Source organism: Tenrec ecaudatus, chromosome 8, assembly GCF_050624435.1.
Source record: "Tenrec ecaudatus isolate mTenEca1 chromosome 8, mTenEca1.hap1, whole genome shotgun sequence".
In the NCBI taxonomy this organism is placed as follows: Eukaryota; Metazoa; Chordata; class Mammalia; order Afrosoricida; family Tenrecidae; genus Tenrec; species Tenrec ecaudatus.
Window position 1 is genome coordinate 126,131,892 of NC_134537.1, and position 26,061 is coordinate 126,157,952.

Genomic DNA, 26,061 nt, shown 5'->3' on the forward strand with positions numbered 1-26,061 from the left:
GCGGTGGAAGTTTGTGTCGCCATTCCGACAGACAGAAGGAAGTCCACCCTCAACAGAGGCAGGCTTTCGTGGAAGCTGTTACTGTGGGTGGTTTGTTAATAACAAGCACAATTGCACAACTAGGTTTTCAGCACGTGGCTTGCACATACACGGGTCAGAGTCCACGGGACAATCCTTTGGAGAGGCAAGATAGAGTTAGGGTACGGGAAATAACTGCACAGATAGATTTCTGTTTACTTTCTAATGGCAGCTCCATGGGAATTCCCCTCGCTTTATATACCAATGTATTTGTGTGGATTACCTACATGCAAATTAATTCCTACTGGAGACTCATCTTAAAACCCAAGAGTTGGATTGTATGTGAAAAGCATTATTTTGCACTCCATTGTTCATGTGGGGACTAATTAATGAATGTCTAATGGCATTAATTCACAATTAGATCACTTATGTTTAACCACATGCTTTCCATGCATACATATATAAATATTAATTTGGGGGCGAGTGATCATCATTCAGCACTATAACAATTAAACAGCTGTAACCTGTCTCATGCGTTAAGTGATGGAGCTGCAGGCAAACTCCCGAAGCAGATGGTCTTACCCACCCATGCTTAATGTTCATGACTTCTTTAAAAAGGAGGTGTTGACAAATCAGAACAAGTAGGCATAGTTTTAATGCAAATCGGCCAATTTGCAATGTAGATCACCCTAAAAAGTAATTTGGTGTATAGGAAAAAATTAAGCTCTGTTGTTAAAGGAAGACGCGATATTGCATTTGGATAGAGCAGATTCCCCACCAACATAATTATTTACTAATTTCATTCAACCAACAGAGTTTAATGGAAAAGCAGCTGGCAAAGTATTCATATTTATGGGCCTCCTTTGACTGCTCCTTAATTTATCCAAGGCACATGCCCGTTACATCCCAGGACTAATGGTCCTGTTCCAGACAGCTGTCTCCTAGCTTTTTTCAAGAGGAACTCAAAAGAGGAGAAGGGCATTGGCCTGATCCCGAAGAAGCACAAAAAGTGGTCTCTAGCCATACCATCATCTGTGATTATAACATGCGAAAGATGAAAATGGGGAAGGGGAAGCCATGGTTTTTATAGGAACTCAAGCGATTAAGCAAACTTTTACATGAGTGGAAAAGGAACTGTCTTCATAAGAAAAGAGGCGATTTTCAGTTTGTTATACTTAAGAAATGGCAGCGATTAATTCTGCCGGTGAAAGGATCCGAGGCCGGCATCCTAGGGAGAAACCCCCACGCCGGAACAGTATTTGTGCAAACTGCGGGCTTCATCTAGTGAACCCCCTCTGACCAGAGCCCACGGATGGACACACTGGCACCACGCCGGGAGCGCTGGAAAGTGGATTTCTCGCAGATGCAGTTGGGTTACAATTTACCGCCTTATCCTTAGATCACCCTTTTGACCCATTTTAAATTTGTTCCAGTTTTTAGTATTTTCTGCTTTACTTTAGGTTGTCGGCTTTCTGTTTTACTTTGTTCTTGTTATTATCATTATTTCGTAGCTTCGTGTATATGACATCCAGGGTTGATAAACCTGTAGACACCATGCTGGATGAACGTCCCTGGCGGTGTGGCAGAGGAGGTGGGGGATCTGGGGACCTAGTGCCAATGAGTATACAAGAGGAACAAATGCTCTAAGATGGACCATGGTGACGACTGTCTTGAAGGTGACTACTGAATTGCATGTTGTGGGGATCGTGCATCAATAAAACTGTTCAACAGTGTCGGCTTCCATCTTTTGCCTTTACATGAAATTGGGTGCACCATTCTGGCTTTTTAAAAAACTCCATTTGGTAATAAGGATTTTAGCATATAATGAAAATGACAACATTCACTTTCTACAAGGCGCCTGGCATGACAGCTACCTGGCTTAAATTCTGGGAGGAATGTGGCATATTTATAATCTGGCTTGAGTTATAATCTTGCTCTCCATTGTTAATATTGTAGAATAGCTGACAACATATTATTTTGCACCTGGGCTTCGCTACCCAAATGACTTGGATCTAAACTTCTCAATAAAAAGCTTCCGATGAATCTGGCAAGAATTAGGGGGAATATTTTTCATCTTTATTTCCCATTAAATTTTATGTTCAACCTATTGAGCTTTAAAGCTCCTGAAATACTGAGTTTCAGTGGAAATTAAAGTCAGAGAGGGTGTTTGAAAGATACACATCAAAGAGGTATTCCAAAGGTGCTTTGGTGGAGCTGTGGATTCGATATTGGCCTGCAACCACCAAGCCGGCAGTTCACACCGACTAGGTGCTCTGTGGGAGGACGAGGCTGTCTGCCCCCCTGAAGATTCCCAGTCTCAAACCCCGCGGAGGTCCCGCTGAGCAGGAACTCACCAGGGAGTAGTGGGTTGGGGTTCCACATGGAGAAAGACACCCCACTTCATTCGTACAGAAACATACCGGGCTGGCAATTCATATCAAACAATAGTAATTGTATCATTGACTTTAATTCCAGTATCATGCCTCTCAGTACACATAAAGAAAATAATTTAAATAGACTTACGAGGAGAAATGAGGGTTAAGGACCAAATAAGAAGTGCTCTGGATTCAAACACATCTTCGGACTTTAAAAGGCTGACACAGCACATACCATCTTACTTCCAATTAGTTGATTCAAAACTTTCTTTGGTATGCAAACGATAATCTGCCAATTATTTCCTAAGGCACAGAGCGCGTACGCTTTAAATTATGTTGAGAGACCTTAGGAAACCGCTAAGTTCATGGTGGGAAATTAATACAAAACAGCAAGAAAAGAGTCATGTTTAAAGTGATTATTTTCTGTCACCTCGTTCAGGACACAAGTGATCAAAAAATAATGACAAGAATCAGTATTTTCCTCGATCTGCCTCCGTTGGAGGACGGCAGGCCCCTCTGAACTCCGCTCACTCCGAACAGGGCTGCCTGCAGAGTCAGTGGGCCTTTCGAGAAGCTGGGGAGGAACAAGTTGAATTAGGTCGTGGATGTCGGGGCCCCAGCTCCACGTCAGGAGACCGATTACAGGGAAATCTGGGCACCAACCACCACCACCGTATAGGAGCCATTGATCACGTGGCTCTAAAGGCGCGCAGTGTCCTTCCTCTAAACAACTCCACATTCTCTCAGCCTCCCAGCCTGGGTGGAAGCCTCCTAGGTGGAAACACGTGTATGAAATCTAGAGGTCTTCCACCACAAAACATTGATCTATATTCAGGATTGAGTTTGAGAAGTTGTTTTTAAAAACATCTCCTTTTTGAAAGTATGGGGCAACCCATTTAATATTTCCCCAAACATTGCAGCTGCTGCAGACATGTACTTACTTCTCAGAAGCACTGCTGCCAACTGATCTGAAAGTCATTCCCAGGCAGCTTTGGTCCATGCGGCTGTGAGGCCAAGTGACAGCAGGAGGAGAGGACCGAGCACGAGGGGCCTCAGATATACAATCCTCCCCCCGCCCCCCCCCCACACACACACTCCCGCTCGCGCCAGTGGCAAACGTCCTGTGCAGGATGTCTCCATCCACTCCCATTCTTAGGGGCCAAGGAACTGATGCCCAGGGAAGAAATGATGGTGTGATTAAAGAACATTGATTCAGACGGCCCTGGGGGTTCTGATTTTACTCTCGGTGATGACAGAGCAAACCAGGTGCAAAAATAAGAGAAGACGTCAAACCCAAGTAGCCTGGGCATTTGTCTGCCACCAAGGCACAACTCTAGTGGGGTCTCTGAGGACATTATCTGGGGATTGTGCATGTTGGTTAACAGGTACAGAGGTTTAGATGCTATGAAGTCATTGTCAGGCAGTGTTCAGTTAACCTCCTGTTAACCTATAGGTCAGCAATTCAAGACCAGCCCCTCCCAGCGAGAAGAGAAGGCTTTCCACTTCCATGAAGAGTTTCAGTCTCAGGCAGTTCTACCCGGTCCTACAGGGTCACTATGGCTTGAAACTGACGATGGCACCAAGTTCGGTTTTTTGAGATTCCAAGTGTCTAATAACTCTTCATCCTTACAGGTAAGGATTTTAAATATTAGCACAAGCAAAGAACGACCCTAAAACTCTAAGGTAGAATAAAAATTTGACTCAAAGTCAAACTTACAAAAGTCTTACATTAAGTCCATTTTTTTTTTCACTCGTCAGGAGATTACTGAATACTGAGCGGAAGAAACACTGGATTAGCTTCAAGGGCCAACCAGCCACAGTGTGCAACACTGGCTTCAGTGAAGTCCAACCACTTTTGCCCAAGTTGGAATTGACATATGTGGAAAAAACCAACTATTGTAAAGAACAATTCACATAGCAAATGAGCCACTTGAAGGATAAAAACAAACCAACAAACCCAAATTCACTGCCATCAAGTTGATGCCAACTCACAGTGACCCTGAGGACAGGATAGCACTGCCCCGTGTGGGTTTCAAGTGGTTCCCCCTTATCTTCCTCCCCCACTTGAGGAAAGATACGTTAAAATACCAAAATGTGATCGCTATGATTACCATAAAGAGTCCTGGGTGATGTACATAAAGGTTAGTGGTCGATTTGATTTGTTTCTGTACAGACAGAAAACCTCTTGGTGCCGGCTAGTTGTTTCTGCCTCATAGTGACCTTTCACAGTGTTTCCAAGGCTGTGACCCCAACTTTTTTTTGTATCAAGCATTGAATTTTTATTATATGTTTTTATAAAATATATATGGGTTCTGTACCTACAGAAACAATCTGCTAAGTCTTATATATGTTAGACACACTCTCTGATGTGTATCAAATCATGTCCCCCTCCTGACTCCATGAGGTAGGGTCAGTTAGCCCATTGTTCTGATGTGAAAACGGAGGCACAGAAAGGTGAAGTCATTTGGCGCAGGCCGTGGATTTACTGAGCGAAGGACCTTTGGATAGAGTTACATCACCTGGCTCTAGAGAGGGTGTTCCAGCTGCACGGTCTCTTGTAAAGCCTGTGCATGTAGGTTTTATAGCATTTATTATTATTATTTTCTGCTTTGTAGGACAGAGGTTTGTTTTCTCAAAATTCTGAAGACTAACTGACCGAATCAGGCTCGATTCCTTCTTCCCTTGTAAGTAGCTTTGAGCATGCTTAGGTTTGTAGTCAACCCTCCGCTATCATCTGTCTCCCTCAGTGCACACGTGTGTGTGTGTGTGTGTGTTCACATGCACACATCTGGGTTCTAGTTTCCTTTTTTAAAAAACATGTAATATTTTTATTGACGTATCTTACTCATTCCAATATATCCCTTCCCTTCCCATACAGTTCTATTGTTCAAAACACTTAGCTTCTTTTTTAGATGTGTTGATGGAAGTCAATGGGTTAGAATTTAGTATTCCTTTCAAGGAGCCTTGCTGACACTGAGGGGTAAGCAATGAGGTGCTAACTGCAAGGCCAGCAGTTCAAACCCACCACCTGTCCCAACGGAGAAAGATGATAGCCTCATCTTTCTACTGAGGAGTGGCTCGGCAAGTTTGAACTGATAACCTTTGAGGTAGCAGCCCAATGCTTACCCAGCTTTGCTACCAGGTCAAAAAAGCCCTACGGGGCAGCACTACTCTGTATCCCATGGGGCAGATTGGCCGGCCAACCACCAGTCTACCACCACTCGACAGAAGACAACAACGACCATGCTGGCTGACTAGTACATCAGCATTTTCTTTGCGACACTTGAAAATACATGGAAATGGAGTACAGAGAGCACCAGCCAACTAAACAACATATGACCTCCATCATTCAGAAAGGTCAGAGGAACTGGGGGTGCACTTCGAGAAGACATGAAGCGATCTCATTAAAAAAAACCCTAATAAAATCAAAAACAAAAACAAAACCAAAAAAACCCCTAACAATTCTGAGGGGAATGCAGAGGATAAAGTACTGTTTATAAACCTGTTGACTACATAAATTAAGACTAAAATGAGAAAAAGAATCCTAATGGATAGCAATGTTATCATGACCATCAACTTGAGGCCGACTGACAGGGGCCCAGGCCCTGGTGGACAGGGCAGAAGAGGCCCTGTGAGTTTCCCAGAGTGCACCTTGAAATGACAGCAGAAAGACCTCGCTTATTCACCCACTTCTCCCGTTGGGAACAAGGTCAAGGAACCACTAACATCTCTGTCACCGCAGCTTTTATGATGACCAGGATTATTATCGGGACCGCAGGAAGCAACCTCAAGAAGTTTTTTTCTTTCTGCCCATTTTGGTAATATATATATATATATATATATATTTTTTTTTTTTTCAGCCTGTCTGCATTTTCACTACCAACCTAGTTAGTTTAGGAACAGACTGTCCTGGAGGGCTGGAAGCGTTTCTGTGGACCCAGTTTCTGGTTCTGTGTATCTCAAATGCATTTCTCTTCTACTGCCTACTTACTTTTGGGCTCCACTGTCAAAACCCACATCTCTATATAATTCCTGGCCTGTACTTTGTGTCATTAGATGAGTCAGTGGGTGGTAACAGTATTGCTGGGTGGCTAGCAATAACTTAACCACACACAGAAATGATTGCAGACTTTATAAATATATCCCATTAAACCTAAATGAAATGTTTCCCAGCTTGAGTTTCCCTCAGCTGAACCCCGGAATGTGAGCAGTCACTTTGATGCCGTCCCCTGACATGGAGCAACATGCCGTCGGAAAATAGAGTGTAGGAGAACCAGAGCACTTAGCTGATGAGGAAACTGTCTATTAACGAAACGTCGGGGGAGCTCATAGGGTCCTCCCGGCTCTCAGAAGGAATCTCTGCACGTGAGGGACTCAGCAATGTCAGCTTCAGCTCAGCTCAGTACGGATCACACCTGACGAACGAAAGGGTTCACACGGTTCTATCGTAAGTGGGTTCCTTCCTAAATTGGATAGCTCCTTTTTTACTTCCAGTTTTCATTATTATTGCCTTTCATTATCAGCATCTTTGTACATCGGATCTTTGTGCATCTGAGATGGACACCAACGGATGACATGCCTGAAACACCGTGCTCACACTCCATGTCGCCAATGAGAGGTGCCTCCTCATCCGCCCCGCCCCTTAAACACCACCACCACCACCACCATCACCACCACCACCACCACCACCACCACCACCACCACCACCACCACCACCTCCACCATCACCACCACCAACAACAACACCATCACCACCATCACCATCACCACCTCCACCACCTCCACCACCACCTCCACCACCTCCACCACCTCCACCACCACCTCCACCACCACCACCACCACCACCAACTCTACCACCACCTCCACCACCACCACCTCCACCACCACCTCCACCACCACCACCACCACCACCACCACCACCACCACCACCACCACCACCACCACCACCACCTCCACCACCACCACCACCACCACCAACAACAACAACAACAACAACACTCCGGAAACACCACCTCCACCACCACCACCACCAAAACCCCGGAAACACCACCACCACCACCACCACCACCAACAACATCAACAACACCAACACCACCACAACCGCCACAAACACCACCACCACCACCACCAACAACACCATCAACACCAACACCACCAACAACAACACCGCCACCGCTGCCACCACCACCACCAACAACAACAACACCCCGGAAACACCACCTCCACCACCACCACCACCAACAACAGCAAAAAGCCAGACGCTCAGGAGTGTGGTTTGTCACAACTTGAATCCTTTGCAAAATGGGAACAACCTGTAAACCTGCCTCGTGATGGGGATGCGGGTAGGTGGCTCTAACCCCCCTTGCACAGCCCCTCTTACTGCACTGACTGATTGGAAGGGAAGAGGCCTCTGCAGATATCATTTTGCACCCTACACTCTTAATTCACTAAGGGGACTTACAGATGAAATATTAGTGAACATGTGAAAACAATTTTGGAACCTCTATTTTCTGTAATATTTGATTCTCAATTGGCAAAGCATTGCAGCGGTTACACAAAATCCTGAGGAAGCATTTCTCAGAGTTCTCTTTTTTCCCTCTTAAAACAAAAACAACTGTGTTTTAAAAAAATAGCAATTTAAATATGCCTCTGTCACCATTATCGTGAGATAAGACTTAGAACGTCAAGTCTAAGCCTGTCCACACTGGTACTAGTTTTGAGCTGTCTCCCCCCCCCCCCCTGCACTCACATTGTTTGGTAGATAACTCCCCAGCTGTGTGTATTTCATTTTCAATTTCTAATCTCCAGCATCCTAAAGCCCAGAGCAGCCGTGGTATTTCATAGAGGTATGCTGAGTCCTGTATGTCTAAGTTTATCTGAACAAACAAAGCATGTCTTTGTGATCATTAATGATCTTGTTTCCCAATGTACTCAAGAATTAGAATAAAAACAAATTGCTGGTCTTTTGTAGCTTAAAGGAATTAGGATTTCCCCTAGGCCAGATTTCCATTTGAATTGCCTGAAAGTACATGAAAATCAATGTAGCTCAATAAACAACCCTGTGTTTGAGACATTACTTGGAGAGAAATGCCACACTAGACTCCACCTTTCTTTCATCAGCACGGTTTAAAAAGAAGCAACACCTCTCCAACCCCGACCCCCCCCCCCCAAAATCAAGTTCTTGGTAAGCCGTGCCCGTTCTGAGCCAAGGTGACCTTTCATATGATGACGTGGACCTTTCATTTACTCGTTACAGTGTGTTCATTGTGAATGGATTCTCGTTACTTTTTATTTTTATTTGATAAAACGTGAACGCCAAACACACTGGCCGGGTTGTAGTTGGCCTGATTTATACTTAATTTTAAAATCGAGTTTATTCAACACGACTAGCTAGGAGTCTTATGAAGTGTTTCACATGCTGCTGCTTTGTTTCATTTTCACATCCCTAAGTGATACCCAGGAGGGAGATGTGGCCGCCTGTGCCCAAAACACAGCCGCCTTGGGAACCCGGGGACAGTTCCTCCCATGACGTGGGGTCACAGTGCATCAGGGTCAACGCGGCAGCAGTGGGGTTGGTTTTCTATGTGGCATCTCGTACTCATATTTCATATGCAAGGAGGTCATTCAATTATAACTGCAGCAAGGATTAAGATTCCAGAAGTTCCTACACATTTAGAGGATTCTGCCTGCCCCAGCCTCTCATATGATACTAGCGTAGCCAAATTTCCATTTGAAACCTTGTCCTGCAAGTTATTATTGCAACTAAGTCATAGAACTACATGGAATACAGTTCCTTCAAACATTTCAAAACCCATGCTCAGAAGCATGCGTTGTATTATGTTACACGGCTTCCATCGAAGTGATACTCAGTAAATAGCGCATGGATGTCTACTCTTTGCATCCTGGACAGAAGCGAATGCATGAGCCCGTGCAGACGTCTAAGGCCCACCCAGCACTAGACAGATCCCCAGTGAGGCGAGAGAGTGACGGCCGCCTTTCGCTATTAGGCAACGCTGCAACAACATGAACACAAGTTAAGGGAATGGAGAATAAAAAAGGAACCCCAAAGGTTAAATCTGGTCATGGTTCCAATAAAGCAGAGACTGTCAACAGTCTGGTGGCACCGCAGTGAAGCATCCATTCTTTCAAACCCATCGGTGACTCTGTGGGAGACAGATGTGACCGTCGGCTTCTGTAGATTACAGCCTTGGACACCCTGTGGGCAGTTCTACCTCTGCCCCACCTGATGGTACTGAGTCAGAACTGACTTGAGGGGCAATAGTTCAGAAATTGTGGAATTGCGAGAGCCCTCAAAGGATCTTTAGGATCACCACCCTATCGGAAGCACTTCTGAGACCAGAGGCTGGAAAGAAGCCCACGCCTCCAAAAATACTCCTCCAGCTCTTTGTAAAACGAACCAACAAAGCTCCGACTGTCTCCCATCTAACGGAAGCCCTTAGGAACAGATAGTGCAAGGGTTTTTTTGCAGGGGTGGGGAATCCTGTTCTAGGATTGAAATATGCTTTCCAGCCTGAAGTTCTTCCTTCCATCTCACTGAAAGTTTTAAAATTCATCCCCCCTTTGTCTATTTCTGCCTGTTGTAAAACAGAAACTGCCCATCGGGCTCCAGAAGACAGTGACTGACAGACAGACCTGAGCATTCTTTTCTTTCCCGCCACTGATCCCCAGTCAATAACAATGCAAATTGCAGTTCAGTACACAACGCGCCCTGCATCACGCCCTCTTTAGGGCACACTTCCTCTATAGCCTCTAAGGCTCTGGTGGCAAATCCCTTCCACAAAGACTGATGGGATTAGTCCCGGGGAAACTACAGGTTAGTGGTATTCAAAGTTGGCACCAGAAACCTCTCATTTCTGGGAGATTTTGTGAGTATTGCATTTGAAAGTTGATTCTGACTAAAGACATCTGTTCACTAGAGGCTGGCATGAAATTTATTTTGTTTCTAAGGCCAATTAACTCTAGCTATAGGACAATCAGATACCAGTTTCCACCCCCCTCCCACCCTCTTGACTAGGCCGGAAGAAAAAGGAGAGCAAAACCAATTGAGTTTCCTTTACATCATTACATATTTTGTTCCAGTTAAATACATTAATAGTGAACTTATTGGATTAGGCCAAGACTAGTAACCTCCCAGTTCACAGATAGGGCTTTTTGTCCGCCTTCAATTCCCACAATGCAAAACCAGTTAAGCTTTCTTTGTAGAGAGAAAGACATAAATTAACCTCATTATGCTAGATCCAAGATGATTGCTTATACTGAGCCCTCTGTCGGAAACTGGACACTTAACTCAGTTTCTATTTCTTAGTGGTACCTCATCTTCCCAGGAGTCTAACCCATGTCAATCAACGGACTTCCCCAGAAATGGAAACCGAGTCAACCAACTAGAAATTGCCTACTCAGTTTCACCCAGTCCAAAATGCTTCCTAGTCAGTAGGAATCTGTCCGGCAGCCCCCTTATTCCTAGGTAACTATAACACATGATCATACCACCCCGGGAGCTCTTGTCTAACTTCTGGACTAATTGTACCCTGAATCATACAGTGAGAACGAAAACTTGTGAGTACCTACACAAATTTAATATTGGGGAAATTCTCATTTATACCCACTGTCATTTATATCACATTTAATTATATTTATCATCTTCTAAGCTTGTCTTCGGGCCCTTTAAATATACTGATCCCTGGTGGAGTAGTGGTTAGATGCACTGCGAGGCCAACTGCAAGCTTAGCAGTTCTAATCCATAAGCCTCTCCACGGAGAAGGATGAGGCTTTCCGGTCTTGTAAAAACTGGAAGTCTCTGAACCCCAGAGTGGCCGCGCTGTATGACAGGGTTGCTGCGAGTTGGACTTGCCTCGCTGGCAGCGGGCTGTTTGGGTTTGGTTTTGGTTACCGTATGAAAAACAAAAGCAGGAATGTGAGCGATCATTTTGACCCTCTTCCCGACTGGTCACATCTGAAAGAAGGTATTATTGTGGTGGAGAACCTACGCTAGTGTTAGTCCCCCTGGATCGCGTTACTAGTAACTGCTTTATTTCTAAAAGGTGCCAGCACCCATCAGTGCCTGCTGGAGAGTACGGGGAAAATGCTTTTTCATAGCAAAGGGGAAAATGTCTTAACCACACAGTGCTACAGGTCGCCTTTGCCTTTGCTTCATCTCCTATCTCTATGCGTCACTAGTTGAAGCCTAACCTAAGAAAACCCCTGACATAGTCTGCCCTGCAGGTGAGTATACCTGCTTTTCTGAACACGCGATTCACAACGAGAGGAAAGTATGAACACATCGATAAGAATAGCAGGTGGGGGTCCTTCAGGTAGATAAGATGCTAAGCGAATACTCTAAATTCATAAGCTATTTTACTCTCCAAGTGCCTATGGCTTTATGAAAGCATGGACAGGGTTTATGAAGACAGTCAGATGACTCATGGGGAAAGTTCTTTCCTTTCTATTGGGAACTTCTGTTTGCTTCTAACTGTTTAATTTCTCTTCCATCTCTCTTTCAATTAACCTCCCTGTTTGGATTCAATGAGATGGCAAATAATATGGAGAAAGCAAAACAAATCTTGCTGATTTATGAGAATTCTTTCACAAAGTGGCAGCTCTTTTTCCGTCAGATGCACAAGTGTGGGGGTGAGAGTGAACGCACGGCAACAGTAACTATCCCGCTCGAGGGGCATCCCAACAAGCGCCTAGCTAGCTTCCTGGGCTCTTTAATCAGCGCCTCACAAAGGCCTTTTAAGAAGGGCCCCCGCAGGCTTCATTGCGGGCACAGAACACAGGTAGTCAGTAGCAGGGGAAAGAAATTGGATTTCTCTATGCCAAAATTTGGAGTCAAGTGTTCTAGCGGTATACAAGAACAAGCAATGATTTAAAGGCTCTCTGTGTCTTTTAAAAAGGTTTGTTTTCAAATGAAGCCGGTCTTTTATTGCAACTCATATGAAATGTGCAAAGCAAACATGTGAAATGCAACAATAGAAAAGCAGGATTCCTAATAAAAGTCCCGGAGAATTGTTCACCAGTTGGCTCGTCCCTGGGAAGACGAGCAAGGTCAGGGGGACAAGCAGAGAGTGAGAGTGACGTGCTGAGAAACTGTTGGTTGGCCGGTTAAGCCTGTCTTGGTTTTCCAAACCGTGTCCACCAATGGTTGCTAGATACGTACCTTCCTAGTATACAGACAGGCCCTGCGCTAAGATCAAGTCATCTCTCCTGACCAGGGACGCGATGGTATGTGAGAGGCTGATTAGAGACCCGCTCTTCTGGGCATACGGACAATCTGAGAGCATCCATACGGGGCCTGGAGCGGCGCTACTGCACTGTCCTGCGCATGTTCGCAGAAGGATACACGCGTGGTAGCTCTCCTTTCTCCCCTTTCTTTCTGCTGCAGTGCTGTTATCATGAGCAACACTGGGCCAACGTCAGATGAAGCTTGCTTTAGAGCCGTGGAGGAGACAGACATACTGGAATCTTGGGGATAACGGGTGGTTATGGATGCACGGGGAGTTTTTAAAAGTCTACCCAGAGAGTTTGAACTCACCTTTTGCAAACACTTTCTAGCTATTTCAGATCCTGGCGTGAGCGTGTGGAGGGAGGTCTGCCCCAGCAGCTTCCGTTTCCTTCCACGACGGCCAGCGCCGGCACCGTGGTAACGCGGTGCCCACGCCCAGCGCCGGGCGGTGGCAGTAGGTTCCTATGTGTGCAGTAAGAGCCGACATAGCGAGTGTGCTCACAGGGCTGGCCCTTGGCTGGCTTCTGGGAACCTGGTAAGGCCCTGCCCTGATAAAGCTTTTTTGCCCTCTGGGAGTACCAAGCGCCCGCTCCTCTTTTCTGAATCTTGAATATTTGTTGTTGTGGTTCAAATGTCTCAAGTAGAAAAACCTCGCTTGGTTAGGCACTTTTCCCCAAAACAAAACATTCTACCACGCTGGCCTCTCTGCCACCACTAGGCTTCCCTGAGCCAGAACCACTGCCCAGGTGCGGATGCAGTTCACGGCTGGAGAAGGGGCATGCGCAGGGGGCGCCCTCTCTGTGGGGGAGAAAGAACATAGGGGTCCCCGGCTGCATTTTTCCGGGCTCCACCTGATGTGTCTTTGCCCTCCTTCCTGCTGAGTGTAACACAGTGTTGGCCTGGGGCCCAACGGCCCCGCAGGCCTGTGAGCCCGGCTAAGGAAACGGCAAAGACACATGGGCGGGAGAGTATGACCCTCGAAACCGATGTCAACAAGACTCAAAAGAAGTTTCCTTGAAGTTTCTAGACATGCAATTGTATCAATTAGACATTGTAGGTAATTTTCATATTCCCTGGGAAAAATTCTGGCAGACCAATGCCTGTAGGCACTAAAATGAAGTATGCAACACTGACAGACTCAACTGATGAAATTTTTTGAGACCCAAATGTCACTTCTCACCCCCAAGCACAAGCTTTCTCAAAATTTACTCTACAGTATAAAACAACGTGGAGAACAGTGTATCTCCAACTCTGAAATTTTTGTAGCATGATGCCTTTTGACACAATACCGTACATGTTCGCTGATGTGACTTAAAAAATCTAATTGTTATCTCAATTTTAACTCGGCACAAATAGTAGAAAGCAAAGACACAGAATACCTTGAAAATATGGTATACTCTCTGGATACTGCTGTGTCATTGCTAAATATCATTTATGCACTAACATTTCATCTTAAACCCCATTTCATAGCTATTTTTAACCTAGAGAAGTCCCTGAGTGTTATTTTGAAAAAACTGTTAAGCATATTAATTTAAGAATAACTATACTTGAATATTTTGATAGCTACTTTATGTCTCACAGTCCAATAAAATAAAGTCATTAAAAGTCAAGTCTCTTTTTGAAAGGTAAATGCTAAGATGTGTGAATATAGGATCTAGCTAGGCCAAGAAGGTCACAGATTTGAAAAAAACAACCAACTAATTAAAGTAAAACATTTGGCTGTGATTATTAAGAAATGCAATGGTAACACAGAACACTAAGAAGTAATATATGAATGACGGTAATATAAATGAGTTTTTTTTAATAAATAAGAAATGAGATCCTCTGTGTTTACGTGAGTCTATTGTTGTGGCCTTCACAGTAAGGAATAAATAAAATCATACATTTCAGACTTGGGACCCTGGCTCTACAAAGAACTGTGAATTGCCGTTGTCAAACCTTACTTTAAAAAGCACCTTCTTAATAAAAACGTAAAAGAATCGAAAGCCATCTGCATGCGTCCACACTGCATGACTCAATGAGTGCTCTTTAGTTTGGTGTGCCGGGCAGATACGAAAGCGCAGTCAGCCTACCGATGGTGCAGTGCTCGCCATTCCATCCCTGGCTGCATTCACACTTGCCGTCTTTGCAGGTCCCGTGCTCTGCGCAGCGGGGGTGGCAGGCTCTCTGGTTACAAGCGGGGCCCGTCCAGCCTTCTTCGCAGCGACAGGTGCCTCCCATGCACACGCCATGTGAGCCACAGTCCACTGAGCAGATTTCTATATCGGAAACAAAAATAAAGAGCATGCACAGAAAGGTAAAAAGGTGGGGAGCTTCACGGCAACGGGACAGTCCTAGACTCAAGTGTGCCAAGTGGGGGGAACCAAATCATGGAAAAGGAAAGCATCCACGTATGGAGGGCACACTGCAGCATTACATGTGGCACAGTGTTGCTTCTTCGTTTGGGACTTCATTCTCTAAGCTGTCTTAAATCGTGCGGATGATACATGCAGCGCTTCTACTATAATTTCATATTTTAGTGACCATCCATGTATGTATACGTATGCACACTTTGTATATATATGTATACATGTGTGTAAATGCATAGTATGTGGATCCATCTGTCTATCCAGGGGTTCTGAAAAGTTCACGGAACAACAGAAGTAAAATAGAATTTTTCTATGAACTCTTAGGCGCCTGCTGGTATCTTCATTCTATCCTCCCTCTCAGCCACCCTTTCTTCCTGAAAAGTAGCCACGGCAGTCAGAACAGAGGTGTACACACACATCAGACGAATGACACACATCAAATTTATGAACCGTCTTAGTATCTAAGCCTTCAGTTATGGGTTCCACATACGAGTGTCTCACAAGGGCTGAAAAAGGGTCATTTCTAATCCTACTGCTCGGAGTTTTTTGGATATCCAGGAATGTTCATGAAAAAGAATCTACTATGGAGTGTACAGGCATATGCCTCTGACACATAAACCTGCCGGCTAAATAAAATAAATTGCTGTTTTTCCTATTCAGTAAGTTTTCCCTGTTGACAGGTACAAGTTGCTTAGCTCACAGAGTAGAAAATCAGTTTAAAATTATATACAATTACTGACTCCGTCAAAAATCAAAGTAAGATTTACAACAACTAGCATTACTGAAAGGAGCAGAGGTGAGTGAGTCACTTCAAAAACTATTAATAATATCAGGCTAGGCTTTCAAAAAGAACTCAGGTACGTGAGATACTCTGTATTTTTCTGAAAGCTTTTCAAAAAGTTTGATTTGTTGCTGTGGTTAAGTGTTGAGTTAGACCAATTTTACACTGAGAGAGAACGATATATATATAGAGAGGGGTGGGAGAGAGGGTCACGGTAAGAGGGAAGAGGAAGGGGGTGAGTGAGAAACAGGGGAGGGGAAGGAATCATGAAGGATATTTTAGTTTTTATTCTGTAGATACAAAATTAAGGGTTTTTGACATTGTAAGATATTCTTTTGTTTTGATTTTCTTATAACAATAACTCAATAACAGAAACCTGAAACAATTTCTAACAAACAGAAAATAATCTATTGCCTCTTGTTTAATTAAAACAAAAAAAAGTAACTGTTCCTACAGGCACCTGCTCCTACTCCTTCCATTCATTGTCCGAATAACGTTTCTCCCACACCATAATTCGCTCCTCACAGTGCGGGGGGATTTTAAAAATACCCCATTAAGACACCATCAGAGTTGTAACACTTCTTACAAACAGCAGTCAAAACTATTAACTGTAAGAGGGAGAATGTGTGATTTTTTTTTTCATGCCACATTTTTGATTTCTTTTGAATTAAATTTTTGATTAAGAGATCCAAGATAGTTTGATTAACTGCAGAGCAACACAGCATCACCTCAGCTCGGGAAGGGAGCGGCAGCTTTCCAAGCCGCCCTTTTTACTCAATCTAATCAATTTTTCATTAGGGTGAAGGTGTTTATCAGCATTTAGCACACTAGCTTTAAGCAAGGTGCGTCAATCTTTGTAATGAACTTATTAATTAGAGTTAATTTAATTGAAGTGGAATTGAAGGGCTAATTAATGGACAAACTGCTGATGAAGATAGAGAAAAGCGCGGTTGCTTTCAAACCTATAAACTTTGAGAGGGAAATAAGTCATTTCTTCTCATCCAGCAGCTTAGCCACACGTTTCTTCAGGTATCCCCTCTTCCTGAGTCCAGATATCTGAAGGTCACTTCCATGAGAGCAATTGAGGGGCCTGCTATGCCCTTTCCTTCAGGCGTTGGCTAGTGAGAAACTCAGAATGGCCGTGTGGGTTAGCCGGCAAGCACAGACGTAAATGACAACAAGGTTTCTGCTGGCTGCAGATGAAGAACCAACTGCAGGATGACAGACTCGAACCCAGACGGGCACAGGATGAAGCGGAGGGCCCAGACGGGCACAGGATGAAGCGGAAGGCGTTGGGCTCTGCATTGCTGACTCTAAACAAGGGTTCTGTCTTTGCATCTAATAGCAGCGCGAAGTCAATCCTTTCCAGGGCTCAGCGACCTTCTTCAACAGAACGGGACTGCGTGCGCAATTCACCTTGCATGACTACATCGAGGGTTTAATGCAGCGCAAGTTTCTGTGTTGCACTTGGGGGAAAAAAAAAAACCCAATCCAGGTGCAGAGCACACAGCCCCTGCTCACTGCGACTCGCTGTCATTTTGTGAACCAGTGCAATCAGGGTTTAACCAGCATAAAATCTCAGGGTCACTACGGACAATAATAGTATGTTATTTGGACAGTCGCTGTGCAAATTAATTTTTAATTAGGATATATGTATTTGCAAGTCATAGCAACATAATTTTAGGAAGAGGACTAAATTACCTAAATTATATGCTACCTTTTATAAAATACAAGTAATTCAAGGAATGCAATTTGATAACTTTATAGGAAAAAGAAAGGTGCTATTTAGCTCACACTTGTCCTGTTTGGATGATGGTGGAGAGGGAATCGGAATGACAATATTTCCAGCAGGGGTTACTTACCCTACACTCGTAACTACCTACGTTAGTGGAGACAGAAGAGGCTTGCAGTGTACAACGTAACTCTACGATACAAGTTATCGGGCAGAGCTTTCTCCAGGACTCAGTCTTTTAGTATCAAAGTCAGACATGTAAATAACAACTCCACATACATCAGTAAATGCCTACTGTAATCTTGGTAGTTATAAAACATACTTGTAAGAACAGAGGACACACGAGTTAATGTGTCATGTAAGATCATGTGGTGTGCCCACACTCACATGTTGGTTGGCGGTGACACTCCTGATACATTGAAGGCTCTGCATAACCCAGCCCAAATCCCTGTCTGCACGCATATTTCTCTCTGCACATTGACATTCTAACCAAGCTTTCCGGCGCAACTAACATTTCTAGCACTTTCAACACACTTAAAGGAGCAACGAACCTGTGGTAAACCTTGTCTGCCTCTGAAAATGTATGCACAGAAGATGAGGGAGGAAAAGAAAAATATGAACAAAAAAAGATGGAACGGAAGGAGAAAAGATACGAGGGAGGAGGGGCGGAAACCTCCTAAGTTGTCCCTTACGGAGTTTTAGCTGTAGGTTCAACAGACGCTTTCAGCAATGTGATCATCTATACCAAACTTTCTTCCATTTTGGCTTTTCCCGTAGCAGGCTAGGCTAGACAGTTAAACACAGATATGTCACTCTGGTTTCCCAAAACACCAAAGAGTGGCTTACCAAAAATCACACCACTACCACCCCTGAGAATTAACGTGTGAACTGGCTACTGGCAAGATGTCAGTTTGTCTTATGCCATAAGGTCACACTAATAGATGATGGTTTACATAAGGTCACACCAATGGATGGTTTACATACTAAGGCCACACTAGTAGATGATTAACATAAGGTCACACTAATAGATGGTTTACATAATAAGGTCACACTAGTAGATGAAGGTTTACATAAGGTCACACTAATAGATGAAATGGTTTGCATGCCAGTCTCACACTTAAAGAATGTGATAACTAGAATGTGTTTCCAAAAAAAGTATTGAAATACTAATATCTGGACTTCTGAATGTGACCTTATTTGGAAATGGGGTTTCTTTGGTTATGTTAATGAAGTCTTCCAAGGTAAAAACCCCAAACCCCAAGCCTTCAATTTCGACCAATAGCGACTCTGTAGGATACAGTATAACTGCCCCACAGCATTTCCAAGGTTATAATCATTACAGACTACCTCCTCTTTCTCCCATGAGGTGGTGGGTGAGTTTGAACTGCTGACCTTTGGGCAGGCAGCTGAGTGCTTTTACCACTGTGCCGGTAGGGATTCCCACCAAGAGTAAGGTACAGTTCTGGTCAAGTCCTCCAACTTGCTTTCCACACCTCTTTATTTGTGCTTACTGACACATCATCTATAGTTTAATTACTACAGAATCCTAATCATCTATAACTGAGCATCTCAGTAATATCGGTGAATTCTCCATTGTCAAAAACATCGTTCCATAATGGCATCCTCCGTGATGGTGGACCCACCTCGATTCTGACCTCCAGCTACTCTGTTTGATCTGTCCTACGGGAGTCGTGATATTTCTCACAACCGCGTCCTTTTTAACAGTCGTAGGAATAGCATTAATGACGACATTTAGAATCTATTAAGGGCTCAGGACTGTACAAGCTGCATGTCTCATGGTATCGGTAAAAGAGTGGTATTCCATGAATAGATCCACTTCACGAAGAGTACACAGGGCACCCATTCACCCACTGCCACCCGGGCAACACTGACTGCGCGGGACAGAGGAGCAGCGCTCCTGCGATTTTCTGGGACTGAAACTCTTTCTGGGAGGACAAAATCTCATCTTTCTCCCAAACTGAGGCACAGAATTAGCAATTTGCCTAATGGAATATATTGTGCTTTTAGACAAACAACAAACGCGGTTTTTATCCAGTTATGTCTTCTCCTTGTGGGGAGAAGCACTCTTTGTAAGCACACTTTGCCAGTCTGTTTTACAGCAGCAAAATAGCCTAGCGAGCGTACGAACACACCCTGAGAGCAGATGGAAAAAGCACAATGAACACAATATGTGCAAGAATCCAGCAGCCAGTAAGTAGCAGGGCTTGACTATGAACGTATGCAATTTCATTGGAATGCCCATACTTGGAAGCATTCTAACACTACTGTTCTAGTGACAAAATGTCCTGGCCCCCAAACTGCCATTCTCACATGAAGGCAGCTATGCCAATAGAGTCCTCTTTGGTGACATTCATTCCTTATCGAGGTAGCATCCCTCCGCTGAATGGCCACTGCATTTAGAATATCATTCCATGTAACACTCCAATGCAGTCCTACCTTGTCACTGGTTTAGAATCATTTTATGTGCGCGCATCCTATCTCGCCGATTTAACCATAATCTTCTAGACTAGGTAAGGCAGCACCTTCTCAAACAGTGACTCATTAGGTCACGTGATTAGTTAACTCAGGGGTTTCAACCAGCATTCCCAAACCGGCACAGACTTGAAAAAATACTATTATTGTGTGTGCGCATCACTCTGTGTGACTCTGGTGTCTGTCATGTGAGTGTTTGCATGTATATGGGGACTCGATCTCGTGGAGTCCACTCTGACCCTGTGACCCTGGAGGACAGGGTAGAACTGCCCCTGTAGGTTTCCACAGACTACAACATTTAGAGGAGGAGAAAGGGTCATCTCGCTCTTGTGGAGAGATTGGTGTTTGAACTGCTGACCTTGCAGGGAGCAGCTCAACAGGTGAAACTGTAAGACTCTAGGTTATGGCCCATTTGAAAGCCACCGCTCTCGTGGGCAGGCATGAGTCTGTATTCTTTCTTCCCTATTGGGTGTACCTCAGTGCAGAGCACACAGTGTGTGCCAATAGCAAAGTGACTATTGAAGACATCGTTTCACCTGCCTTTTCTGACATAATCATCTTATTAGAATGAAAAACGCATCATTTAACGATCATGCACATAATGGCCCGTACATGCATAACACATCCTCTTTCTTGGGAGCCTGGTTTGAAATTGAGGCTGCATTGTTTAGGAGTAATAGGCTCCAATCCCCACACGACACCTCGGCCTATTAGGAGACTTGTCATGTAGGAAGAGCTAGGAAGTCAGGGTTTTTTTATAGGAACAAAAGATTATTCTTTCCAATAACTTCAAAGGTATGTTGGCCGTGCCTCGCTCTCTCCTTTCTATAAAGCAACTGTATTTTCTGACTTTTGATAGTATGGTTTATTTCCACAATCGCTTCCTAAAATTTGTATTGAATGCAATGTTGCAGAAATTAGAACACTGTAATCTTTATCTAAACAGACGAGTAACTACTCAACTGCTATTGCACGCATTAATCTTACCATTCGAGCAGTCGGGGCCAGTCCAGTTAGGGTCACAAGTACAGGATCCACTGTCTTGAAGATACGTCCCATGACCAGAACACTGGTCTGGACACATGGTCTTTAGTATTTCACAATTGGTACCGCCCCATCCTGGGTTGCAATGGCACTCCCCATGGATACACACACCGTGATTAGAACATCCGGGGTCTAGGCAGTCAGCTAGTAGAGAAAGAGAACAATTCTAGGATTAAATCTTGACCAGATCCTAGCACGGGCGAAAAAAGAATAGCATCCAAATCTAATTTACACGAATGTCTTGACTAATCAAATATTTACCTACCATGTGCAAGAACTTGCTTCTGAAAAATGCAAAGGATTTTAAAAAAAAACAATTTAGCTTTTGGAACCAGTTCGATGCCATTTAGGTAATTTAGACTCTAGTAAGGATTTGTAATTTTCATGAATTACACATATATGCTCTGGAGGGTTCACACTATTGCGCTCTGCTCTGCCTAATCAGAGAGTAATAAGTATTGGCTTCTCTGTAACAACCTGTAGCAGGTGACCTCGTCCAGGACCAGGGAGTACTGGCAGCTGTGTGGGAGCCTGAAACTGTTTGAGAAATAAATGAGTTGCAGTCTCTCTATCCTTCTTAATTCAGTTTAATGTGCTTTAGATGATGAGATTTAATTTAGCAATTTGACTCAATAAAACTTTACACTTGTAGGGTCAATGGCCTGAAAATTTAATTCCAGAGACTTAATTGCATTACTTTGTGTGTGCAGATCAATAAAATCAATTTGATTGAAGAAAGGAAATGGTGCTTTTTTCTGCTTAAAAAAATACAACAAAACAAACAACCATTCAGTGGCTCTCCACAGTATTGCTTCTTGAGTGTCGGCATTACACGGACTCCTGGCACAAACGCTGCTTCTGCCCTTTTCTTCACTAGTACACTCTATCCCCACTCTCCAGAGAGGCACCGAGAATGCGAGGTTTGGAATGCATCCGTGTGAAATAGTTTTAATTTTTAAAATTTGATGTCAATAGGTACTGCTGATGTCAAGGCACAAATGCGGGCGTAAGGATTTTAGAATTAAAAAAACAAGTTTTTCACACGACTGGAAAAAGAGCAAAGGGGCTCTCTGGTATTTGTTTTATTAAAACGGTCACAGAACAACACATTCATAACTATGGAAATCAGAGTTACTTCTTTAGGGAAACACAATGAGAGATTCATCTGCCAAACTACAGATTACAGATATCATCTGTTCCTTTATGTGGACGACAAGAGACTTCTGTAAATATTGACATGTTTACCTTCTTCACAATTCTCTCCTTTGTATCCCGAGTTGCAAGCACAAGAGCCCATGATACAAATCCCACGACCCCCACACTGCGGGTCAATACACTGGGTGGTCGGCACGTCGCACTCGGTGCCCTTCCAGCCGCTGAAACAGAGGCAGCGGCCCCTGGAGTACTGCCCGTTGCCACTGCACAGCACCGGACAGGCTGCTGGGAAACAGAACAGGACAGCATCGTCAGCAGCCTCAGTCTCAATCAAGCTTCTCCAAGAAAAGGCAACAGCCTGGGAACAAGTGGGATGCCCTCCGCCCTCCCGGTCTTGGTAGTTTTTCTGAATTACTCGCGTATCGACAGCTTATTTCTCGCGGCTAAGAAAAGAACTTCGTAACTCACATACCTCTGGAACAATCCGGACCCAGAAATCCTGGAAAACAATGGCAAGTTCCAGAAACGCACTCTCCGTTTCCATGGCAATTTCGGGGGCATTCCACCACAGACTCTGAGGGCGGGAGAAGGGACACTTGCTGGACAGCCTGCCTCTCGCTACAAGCCAGGCTCAGCTGTCCTTGTGATCATTTCAGCCGTGTGCTCACAGGAGTATGGGGACTAGTGGTATACGGCCATCAGAACTCACTAGCTTTCTGGATTAGCCAGACACGCATGGCCATCGAACACGCACGCACTTGCAAGTGTTTTCCTAACGCCCCCACCATCCAAATACTATTTTATTCTAGTACTTTGTCGTTTGCCACCTTTTCATACATAAACAAGATTATTTTTCACAGTTTTACTGTAGGCTTTGGCACTTCCGAAATCTCTTCGAAAAATGGATGAAGGCATTTCTGTTTCTCGTCAACACAATGCAGAGGCTGCGTAGCCTGGAACAAGATGTTTGGGAACGGTCCTTACCGATCACGATGGTGTTAAAAGACACCTGCTCTGTATTTTTCCCGTCGTTATAAAAAGCCAGGTGCCAGATTCCAGAATCCAGGTACTGGATGAAGCCAGCCTCGTGGAGGCTGACGGATCTTGCCTGCCGTCCGGCCCGGTCCGACTCGAGCAAACTCCGCTGCTCTCTCGCGATCAGCCTGCTGCCATCCAGGAGCTCCACAAAGTCGTACTGGGGGCGAAGATGAGCAAAAGCGTTCAGCAGTCGGAACCGGCAGGGCGTAGTCGTTTCTCTCTGGCCCCCCCGGCCCCCCTTCACATGTCATTTAAGCTTCCCTCCCTCTCCTCCCTAAACACCACGATACAAGAACGTTCCCATTGCATTTACAGGGCTGTGTGTGTCGTCTGATGTAAGCTTCAATGAGGACCGTTCCCCACCCCCACACCCTCCTCACTTGCTGGGTAAGATGCTGAGCTTAGGGAACCCGCTGATACAAACATGATTTACAGTAAGGTCACCTCCCAAACTCAGCAGGCGTTCTTGTCGTTAGAACAGTTACTAAGCATTTCTTTCCCCTTTTAGTCCTCGTGTAGTAACAACGACTATCGACTATCGATGACTTTGCTTAGTGCCAGGATACTTTTAATCTGCATGGCAACTCTTGAGGAAAGGCACGCAGACTTCCAACTTTAAAGATGCCGCATCCCTTGGCCCGGTTGCACTGCTGGTAAGGGTTGGGGGTTACACTCCTGGGTGCTTCATTCCAAAGCTGGGGCTGCCTCCGCACCAGTCTACCTTTCCTCTGGGACCCTAATGAACACCATTCCCCCAGCCCCCCTGAGAATACAGGGTTTTTCACTGTTTATAGTTACAGGAAGATGTGAGGAGTCCTGGGGGGAACGGGGGCAGTGTAGGTACACTTGGCTACCAACCTTAAGATAAGCAGTGGGAAACCACCAGCCGTGTCTCGGGAGAAAGACGGGCTTTCTACAGTAAACGTATCAAAGATGCCTGCACATCCCCGATCAAAAGTCTAAAGGGGAGGCCAACCAGTCAATGTGCCCAGTTACAATTGGGAAGTCTATCATTATACTCAATCTTTTTCTCCCATACGATTAATCATGAACCCTTAGGTGGCCGGAAGAAGTCAAGGTGAACACTTCAAAGTTAAGGTGATAAAGGCTAAAACCGAACCCCAAACCCCGTTTGGCTGTTGAGTGAATGTTGACTCAAGGCGATCCCGGGTGTTGCAGAGTGAAATGGCTCCAGAGGGTTTTGTTGACTGGAGTCTTTATGGAAACAGATCGCCAAGCCTTCTTCAGAGGTCCCGCCGGTGCAGTTCAACGTGCTAACCTTTAGTTAGTAGTCTGCCCAGGAGGCTTCTGTGATTGCTCAGCCCACGTCCTCTCGCCACGGAGTTGAATCTGACTCACAGCGACCCCATGAAGGGTTTCTGAGACGAAGTCTCTATGGCGGTGGACAGCCTCATCCTCCTCCAATGGAGTTGCTCGTGGGCTTGAGCTGCCAACGGTGTGACGAGCAGCCCAAAGCTTAACCCACTGTGCCACCAGATGCATTGGTGACTGGTGGCAGTGGTGGAAAATTTTGTAACTAAAGCTAACGCAGTGAATTTGATAGATAGTGACGAGATTTTCTACGTAGTTTCAATAAGCTTTTTAGATAACAGTTTTTAAAAGAGTAGAATGATTCTGCGTCTGTACTCTTACCCAGTCTCATTTTATTCCTGAGATGTGTGTTCATAGTGAAAAATACACTATCATTTTACATGTCTAAATCAGCAATATCACATTGCTTCATACGTGACTCTTCATTATTCTAATAATTATTCTAATAATTAAACAATTGGAATTTTATCTATTTAAGAAAAAGATGATTATATGAGTTCTTTAGTCAAACTAGAAGAAAATTAAAGTTTCATAAATTAAAAATTCTGAGAATCACAGTTAAATATTGCTACTGTATTGATCATAGACCTCTACTCTTACTAAGTGACAGAATTTAGAATATCTACTTCTCTTGTTTTACTTATAATTCTTTATCTAAATAAGAATACCTGTGATATTTTGTGTAGTAAAATTATTTTGTAATACCATTGGGCTATGATAAATACATGTAAAAATTGCGATCTGAGTACTATTTAAATTTTTTTCATTTACATCTTACAAAGATGTAAATCGTGATTGATGTGGGTACCTAACCTTCAAAAAAATCTCTTCTAGAATTGTCAGAGGAAAATTAATCTAGCAGTTCTGAAAAGGTGCCTTTGTGAAGTAAGCCATTCATTTTCTCATCAGATTAAAAGATTTATATTAGCATGGCAAAGACACAACACACTTTTTTTAAAACAAAAAAAGAAACATTTTTTTTTAATGGCCCTACTGGATCAACATTTTCCTCCCCTTCTAATAAGCAGAGTCTGAAAAAGGGAGGGAATGTTGCCTGTGAACAGGTCTTTCAAGACCACAGTTACAATGGCTACCTTGATCACAGAAGTCACGTTTTGCACTGTGCTTTGAAAGGCAAAGCAAGTCTAGGTGGCAGACATAACGGTGACAGTGGTGAGTGTTAGGTAGCTGGTGAGGATTTACTCATTTATTTGGTTCTCAGAGTCCCTGGGTGGCCTGAATAGCTAAGTGCTGCACTACAGCTAAAGGTTGTTGGTTTGAACCTACACAGGGATGCCCAAGAAGACAGGCGTGGCATCTGCTTCTGAAGGGTCAGCCTTGAAAACCCCATTGTCAAGAGCAGTTTTTACCTGTGCACACGATGTCTACATGTGCTGGAATCTGCTCGAGGGCAACCATGCATATACGTTTATTCATGACCTTAGTAAGGATGTTCAAAGAGCTAAAAGTCCTTACATGACACTCAAATCGTCCTGATCAAA

At 44.2% G+C, this 26,061-nt stretch overlaps 1 protein-coding gene across 7 annotated transcripts in view; it reads right to left on the reverse strand.

Moving 5' to 3' along the window:
* The window catches only part of TENM3 (teneurin transmembrane protein 3), a 710,639-nt gene that overhangs the window by 127,132 nt on the left and 557,446 nt on the right, over positions 1–26,061 (reverse strand). For 6 of the 7 annotated variants that reach the window (XM_075556851.1, XM_075556855.1, XM_075556853.1 and 3 more), the window contains 5 exons: positions 23,174–23,384; positions 22,662–22,763; positions 22,280–22,474; positions 20,978–21,178; positions 14,709–14,894 (listed from right to left, as the gene is read on the reverse strand). In XM_075556851.1, coding sequence (XP_075412966.1) covers positions 14,709–14,894; positions 20,978–21,178; positions 22,280–22,474; positions 22,662–22,763; positions 23,174–23,384 — 895 coding nt within the window. The remainder of the gene's footprint in view (positions 1–14,708; positions 14,895–20,977; positions 21,179–22,279; positions 22,475–22,661; positions 22,764–23,173; positions 23,385–26,061) is intronic. The other variant, XM_075556852.1, reaches the window with a different exon arrangement.